Source organism: Etheostoma cragini, chromosome 10 (genome assembly GCF_013103735.1).
Source record: "Etheostoma cragini isolate CJK2018 chromosome 10, CSU_Ecrag_1.0, whole genome shotgun sequence".
Lineage (NCBI taxonomy): Eukaryota > Metazoa > Chordata > Actinopteri > Perciformes > Percidae > Etheostoma > Etheostoma cragini.
In genome coordinates, this window is record NC_048416.1 from 1,785,470 (window position 1) to 1,793,838 (window position 8,369).

The window sequence follows — 8,369 nt, forward strand, 5'->3', positions numbered from 1 at the left end:
CAGACACACACACACACACACACACACACACACAGACACACACACAGACACACACACAGTGTATCACATCACATTTGTCTTCTTTCTAGCATGGTGAACTTTGACATGTTGAGAAGCAGGGGTGGTGTTGGGGATGTCATCAATTTAAGCAGCGTACACTCATATCCTCCAACCCTTCCCCGTTGAAAAGCATGCGTGCATGCGTGTACGCGCACACACACACACACACACACACACACACACACACACACACAGCATTAGTATACTTATAAACAAATATGCTTTTTGGGTATCACAGGTCATATCAAATTATCCAACCTCGTAAAGGACCACACATTCATTTTAGCGTCTATGCACAGAGTACCTCAAGCTTGTTTACTTTGAAGTACTAGTATTATTTACATAGAATTTGTTCAAGTCATGTATGACAATATGCTTTAACAAAAATACATTAAAAATTAGATCAAGTAGCAAGAAGAAAAACTAAAAAAAATAATGCAAATACAAATGCATGTACTGTATATGTATACACTTTAGAAAGAAAAGCCTATATGCACATCATTTCCAATTAGGCATCCTAACATATAACCAGTTATCTGCAATTATGGTTATGGATGATTTATAAGGTGTTTGTGAGAAAATCCTTTTGGCCTGAGTGTGTTTTCCTCAACTGTGAATAAAAACAATTCAATCAGGAGAGACATTGTTGCAGATATGCAAATATGTTTTGTACAGAGTCTTTGGGGATTAGACTCCACTGTTAAAAATACTTTAAAGGGGTAGAGAAGCCAGACATATTCTCCCCTCATTTCACACACATCTTGACATGTCACACGCTTTTTCAAACATCCCACTTAGAGAGCAAAGCTACACACCAAATCTCCAAAACCTTAAGATAACTCTCAGTCTTTCATTCAGTTTTCAATTACACTACACACAGTTCTCTACCTCTTCTTCTCTATTCTCTACATAAGACACAACAATGTAAGAGAAAAGTTTCACTGCTTTAGGCCTATACACAGGTCAAAGGTCAGATTACCTGTTTGGAAGAATGGAGACCAACAATGAACAGAGAGCAAGGGGAGGAGGAGGAGTTCAAGGTGGAAGAGTTGGACTAGGACAAAGGCAAAGAAGAGAAGGAAGGAGAGCCATTAGCCGCCCCCCAGACCTATACGAATACACACACACACACACACACACCAGTGTGTGAATATGTGTGTGTGCTTATCTGATGAGCAGGTGCATCTTGTATGGCAGCCTCGTTCACAGTGCATGAATGTGTGTGAATGGTGTCTGTAATATGGAAAAGCGCTTAGTTGTTGCCATATGCTACTGTCACAACTAACAACTAACAGTAATGTTACGCCAAATAACTATTTTCTGCGTTGTTGTTTACACTGTAATTATCAACCCCTCTCAGCAAATTACCTTCACTGTAAACATTGGATGGAAATATAGATATAAGGCTGTGAAAGACAAAAGAACTTTAGATTTAGAACTACAGTGTGTACATGGTATATCCAAAAATGTACTATTGTGAAAGAACGTGTTTGCCATTTGATGCAAATGCTTCATTTTGAGATGTGTTTATGGCATTTTAAATGCAGTTTTTAATTTTGAAGGATATGTGGGACATTTTGCATTTTGTGTTTGCAGTTTTGGGAATTGTGGGTAGAGTTTAAAAAAAAAAGGAGACAGTTTTAAAGCAGTTGTAAAAAAAAAAACTGTAACCCACTGAATCGTTACTCTCATAGTCTTCTAATCGTGAATTAAATGGGAGTGTCAATTTTTCCCAATTTTCCGGGATGTGCACCAACGGCCCCTTCCCTAACCTGTACAAGCTAAAACCTTATTATGGGCCTTTTTGAGTCCAGGTGGGACTCCAGCATTATGGATTTCAGCCATAAGAGTTCCGCGTTGTCAGCCCTCTGCAGTGCCCACACAATGATGTAAGGACGGTGTCTCTCTGAGGGCAGTAAAGAAGCTGGAATAAAAAGCCTTGAAACAACCTCTGTGTCATAATTGAAGAAAAAATGCAGATCAGTTTATCATCCTCGCTGGTGTGTGTGTGTGTGTGTGTGTGTGTGTGTGTGTGTGTGTGTGTGTGTGTGTTTTCTGCTCGTTCTGTGAACCTGACAGAGGTGACGTCATTGAATCTGGAAGTGATTCGACCAGGCTATGATGCTATTGGCCACGATTCAGAAGAGTGTGTGTGCGCGTGTGCTTGTGTTTGTGTGTGTGTGGTTCTGTGTGTGTGTGTGTGTCCTGGTCTAAAGTCAACATGGCCGAAGCGTACTTGTAGCGCTCAGGAGCAGTCTCATGATGATGAGGTAATTTCCCCAGAGTTTAACCCTCAGGAACATAACAGACATGTGTCCATTTCTATCCCTCCATTCTTCTCTGTACCCTTTCATCCCTTTTCATCCTATTTCATTCTTCCAAGTTTCCCTTTCTACCTGCGCCAGTTGCTTACCTTAAGTTGTCTTTAATCACATACATGTGTGAGCCACCTTTTTTCTTTCTTCCAGTCTTACCTTTTGTCCTCTCCTTCCAACCAATGATTCAAAAATCCTTCTTCTTTTGGCTTTAACCTCCCTTTTCACACATCAACAGTCATCCCTTTTGAACACAATATAATATAACATAATATAATATAATTTAATGTATGCACTGTTCATAGAACTAATATTCCATGTTGCATCATATATTATTTTAGCCTGAATAAATGACTATCAAATATTAGTTATCAATTAGTTTGTTAGATGAAGTGAAAGAGAGTAACTTTCAGGATTATCATACATTTCAACTTATTCTAGGATAGTTATGCAATAAAAGTGTACATGGATAAGTATTACTGAATTAAAATACTACACATTTCATGTGCAGAGATTACTTGTTACTAAGTATTTACACCCAGTAACAGCCGTGTGTTACAAGCTTCTACTGACAAAGCTAACACAGTTAGCCAGTGGATATATGGCCGTTTTAGAGTGAGGAGTAAAGCTAAGCTAACATGAACGGTGATGAATCTCAACCAGCACTTGATCAAATGTAGTGCAATGACAATGTAAACTGGAAATATTTTAAATTACCTTTCACAAAAATGACACAACATAGATCAATCAATGACGAAAAGCCATGATAGTAACCTTTTGCTACAAACACCAGCTAACAAAAGGCTAGCATACACAGTTTCTGAACTGGAATACTCATCTCTACTGAGTAGTTTAACAGTTTACATGTATCTACAAGCTTTATTTTGTTAGGAATACTACCGTTTGTGATGTTTCTAGCTAATGGCTTACACAGTATTAAAGTTAGTAACGTTAGCCAATGGGGCAACACACATTAGCTAATGTGGCTAAAAACAAGCTAGTAGTTACAAAGAACTTAGTGCTTTACACACAAACCAAGGGTTTGCTGGCACAACCCAATCCTGATATTTATTATAATGTTACCCCACCCCCCACCCCCCAATACCCCACCAGAGCTCTTTCAGCATGAAATTATGACATGTCCCTGAGGTGAGCCAAGCTGAGAGGATGAAGACAGGGGGACAGGCCGTGCTATGGGAGAGCGAAGGTAGCTTTAGAATCTGATACTCATAGGAAAGACTCATTTGTCACCCTTGTCTCGAACCACATGTGATTGCCGAAAGTCTGTGTGTGGCGGGGCAAGGATCAGGAGAGTGTGATACATGCTGATTTCAGGGGCGGGGGGGGAAACCTGAAAGGGGCTTTAGACATACCCTTGAGATCTGCATTGCTGTTTCTTCCTTTTATTTGCTCCAACTCTGTCTGAGCTCTCTCTCTCTCTCTCTCTCTCTCTCTCTCCCTGACCACTAAATGTTCTCCCACTCAAGGCACATAGTGATTATGGTGGGTCCCCATGAAGACATGTCAGTGACGTTATGAAGCACTAAGCAGTGTCTAACTTTTTGGTTCAACGCAACTCTGTGGCCAGCTGTTACCATTGCAGTTTTTGGGTCTATATATATGTGTGTTTGTGTGTGTGTGTGTGTGTTTGCCTGTATTGCATGTTGGCTACTGTAAGGCTTGGGAGCAGTGAAAGGGACAAAGTCATTTGTCACTTGCGGCTATACATGTCTGGTTTTGAAATTAATGACAAATCTATGAGGTGTGTGTCTGTGTGTGTGTTCATATTTGTTGGCTCATGTGCGGGTGATGTCATGCATGAGAGCATCTTTTTCTCACACTTTGAGCCAGCTGTGCCCCTGCAGACTTTCTCAATTTGCTGACATTGCAGGCACGAGGTGTGTGTGTTTGTGTCTACGTGTGTGTGTATATTTGTATTGCTTTTATTGGACGTTTTGCAGACCACAGTGAAACACTGGCATTCATACTCCGTCATGCACGCCTGCCTTCCACCATTATGACGCACTCTCGCTCTGTGTGCCTGTGCACAAAAACATGGGTGTCCACTTGTGTATGTTTTGCTCTTTTCAGCCTGAGAGGCCCAGAAATTCTACCTAGCAGGCTTGAGATGTAAACTGGATGGACGGCGAGTTTAATCTGCTGTTAATCAACTCCTCGGAAAACTCACCCAAGCGTCAGACACCGCCGATTGCTCTGCCTCTCCTTGCAACTCCCTCTCTGTGTTTCCCCAGTCATCACTTTACTCTCCCCGAGACCCACTCCATGTCACCCCCCCACCTGCCTCCACGGTTCTCGCCCCAATCATCCTTGGTTTCCCTATGGAACGAGAGTGCGGTCGCCTCCTGGCTCCCTCTTCTGCTTTTTTTCCCCCTCTTCCTCTGTTGTGTGTGATGCCGAGAAGCCCTCAGGATTAAATCTAAGTCTTTTGTTTATCATCTCAGCTATTACTCCTAATGCTGGCTCTCCCTCTCTCTTACTGCGTGTGTGTGAGTGTGTTTTCCACGCATGCATGTGTGGGCAAGCTCTCAGATCAAACACAGTGTAAGACGAGCCCATAAACAAGCCTTCAGAACCACTTAGGGTTTTCGGGGAGAGATGGGTTGGAGGGGGCGTGCACGGAGGGGGGGTTAGGTACAGAAATCAGCTGCTCTGTTTATGTACCTTTCAGTGGTGATTACCGGTCCAATCTGTCTGTTTAACAGAGGAAATATCATACTCTTGCAGAGTGCGTGTGTGTGCTAATATGTGTGTGTTTGTGAGACTGGGAGATGCATGGTACAGTTGCAGTGCAGAGGGCTGGAGAGATGCCATGGAGTTGTGTGGAATTAGAGGGCTGGTGGGGCAGTAGGCGAAGTGTTTATTTACTCATACATACAACCTTAACTGAGTCCGGAGAGTGAAAGCAGAGGAAGCAGAGGGCCACCACAGACCAGCGCGTTGAGGATATGTGTCAGACATACTGGACAGCACAGCCTTGGCACTGGCCTGTGTTTCCACACAGTGCAGTGAAGGCGGTGTACTGTGTGTGTGAGTGTGAGTGGGCAGACACACTGGCAGGTAGTACCCAGCCTGGAGGAGGGGAAGTATTTACAGACTCAGTTTACAGAGTGGAATATTCACAGAGAAGAATGAACTACTCTGTACACTCAACACATTATTTGCATAACATTACAGTGCACTCTGTGCAGAATTGAGTCCCTTTTGTGTCATGTGTGGTACAGAATATAGCATGTAAAAGGAGAGAAGCTTAACTGAAAGCTAAATGGTTCAAGTCGTATGGGATTAGGTTCACACTAATGACTGGAAGCAGGTTTTTCCTGATGGGGAGCATCTAAAAACTAAAATATAGGCTGTTTCCAGTTGTGGCCACTAGATGGCGCCAAAGCTACATATGAGAACTCCCAAGAGAATGATACAGGAGGCAATAAATGAGACAATAAATGAGACAATAAATGAGACAATAAATGAGACCATAAATGGTTCATGTGGTCGCTGTCAAACCAGCAATAACAGTCGAGTAAATTCTCCTACACGTACAATGTTTATATATATTTTTTTGCAGCTTGAAGTTGAAGTAGTTTTTGCCAGCTTCCGCTTCGGATGTCTTCTTAATCCCCTCTGGCCACCGGAAGCTCTACATAAAGCCGAGGTTGCAAAGTGCGTCACTGCGTGGATCAACTGACAACGAGCCCGAAGTCCAGCACCGACACTCTCCCTTCTCCTGTTTGTACAAGATACCCCGAGCTGACGTTTCCACTCCAGCATGGTGAAGATTGCTTTTAACGCGGCTCTGGCGCAGAAGGCGCTGGGCAAAGAGGGGCTAGCCGCTGACAAGGTGAGCTAACGGGCTTTGGTGCGTTGTCTGAGCCCCGGTGTCCGCCTCTAGCCTGGTAGGCCTGCACTGGCAAGAAAGCACTCAGATGTGACCGTGGACTTTATCTGTGTTTTACATATCAACGCTAGTTATGTATTCCCTTGCAATTAGCCGAATTTGATATGAAGGGGTTTGCGGTGTTTGCGCAGAGCCGTATTGCACCTGACGCAGCAGACCGCCCATCAACACAGCTGTTCTGTTCTGCAGAGGCCGAACAGTCCATGGGATTAGGGCTCGTCTGAGTCAAAGCTGTGCCTGCGTTGAATGTTGATATTAAATGCATATGCAATATCATGACCTCCGGATTTGCGTATGTGTGTTTAGGATCCGGAGCTGGCCTCTGGTCCAGCGGGCAGCGAGGGCTCCACAGGTCGCTGCCTGCTCACCCTGCTGGGCATCGCCTTCATCCTCAGCGGGCTCATCGTTGGAGGAGCATGTCTCTATCGATATTTCACCCCGAAGGTAAGAATGTCTGCTTGTGGATGTTATTAGAACGATAGATAGAACGATATCTCCCAATAAAATGGGAGATTACAGTGTTGCAGCAGCAAAATCAGTCACACAGCACAGATTATAAATATAAATTAAATACTAGGATACAATATACATACATGCAATATGCATGAAATAATAATAATAGGATAAAATACAAGAACAATATAGCTGGGAATACAAAAATGTGCAACTGCTTGACTAGTATGATCAGTATGTAAATAAACCTATTGTGCATGTTGCACTTAGTGCAGGATTGTGGTATCAATATACATTGGGTTTACCATTCCTAATGGAGTTTTTATTTGTGTGCAAGTAATTTTGAAGTAACACTTGTGATGCAGGATATGTGATGTGAGCCATGTAGTCTGGCCCGTATTAACACTGTGATGCCTCTGGGTACTGGACCTCAGACACCCCCTGGCCCATCTGGCAAAAAAAAATAATTATACAATTGTGCTTCTTGTGGACCCACTGAACTCACTGACAGATTGGGGACACACACACACACACACTGGTGGTGAGTGCCACACTTGCCTTCATGGATAATCTGGGCATGCATGTCTTGTTAAAAGTAGCCTGCATCTATGTGGTTTTAAATTTTGCTATATTAACATTACAAGGATGCTTCAAAATGTTTAATCTGCTTTTGAATCATTCACCAGGATGGACAATCAGTGGACATATGTACCCATTTATGTAACTGATTTAACAGCAGCCGGTCAGGAATTTTGGAATATGTATCATATACAGGCAGTGCAATGTTGTGGGTTTGATTCCAGCTGGGGACCTGTTACCTGCCTGTATGTACACCGGGCAGTCGTTGGCTATTAAAGGCAAAATGCTAAAGCATAATCTTGAAGAAAAAAAATAATAATAAAAGATTTGAAAAAGAGCCCTGTTAATGTGGAGACATCCTTTAAAACTGATGTTGGCAGGTAGTGTACCTGGACTACATCATCTGGCTGGTTATATCTAAACATAGCACAGAGTATTTGATAAGCTGCCTTTTGTCATAATGTTGTATTACTATTAATATAGAAGAGCAAAGCATTGAAGCAAGTTTTTCACGAGTCATCCTTCACCCTTTTCTTTTTTTTTTTTTTCTCCTCATAACACGAGCGATACTAACTCCTACTCTACTGTGGGGGAGTAATATTTGAGGTTGGGAAGAGTAATTAAACTATCGGCATGATGGGAAACTAGAATGCGACTCTCGCTCACTTCCCTCGATGCTGACTTATCCTTTTTAAGTATTGCTGTGTTATCAGGGAGGCTCTGGCTATATACTGTATTATCTCTGAGCCCCTGGATGAAGCATAGCTTTGTGATATTAAACCTATAGTGCTGTTCATGAGTATAGGAACTCCCACTTATTAAAACGAGGAATAAAAATAAATCATCTTTTGGAAACGAAATTCTTAATACCTTAATTAAATGAGAAATATCCAACCTTTTAAGGACACTAATTTCTTTGTGAATGAAGAATGTATCACAAATAAATAAATGTTCATCCTTAAAATACAGGTGGCATAAGTATACACCCCCCTATGTTAAAATACAGGGGGCATAAGTATACACCCCCCTATGTTAAAATACAGGGGGCA

The 8,369-nt window shown here is 42.3% G+C and overlaps 1 protein-coding gene and 1 long non-coding RNA gene across 2 annotated transcripts in view; both read left to right on the plus strand.

The window, feature by feature from the left end:
* Positions 1-8,369, plus strand: part of LOC117951790 — a 265,968-nt gene that overhangs the window by 232,866 nt on the left and 24,733 nt on the right. The gene's annotated exons all lie outside the window — the stretch shown is intronic.
* LOC117951784 (integral membrane protein 2A-like) overlaps positions 5,888-8,369 on the plus strand; it is a 7,852-nt gene continuing 5,370 nt past the window's right edge. Inside the window, exons 1-2 of the mRNA XM_034883688.1 lie at positions 5,888-6,231; positions 6,595-6,732. Coding sequence (XP_034739579.1) covers positions 6,160-6,231; positions 6,595-6,732 — 210 coding nt within the window. The 5' untranslated portion in view covers positions 5,888-6,159. The remainder of the gene's footprint in view (positions 6,232-6,594; positions 6,733-8,369) is intronic.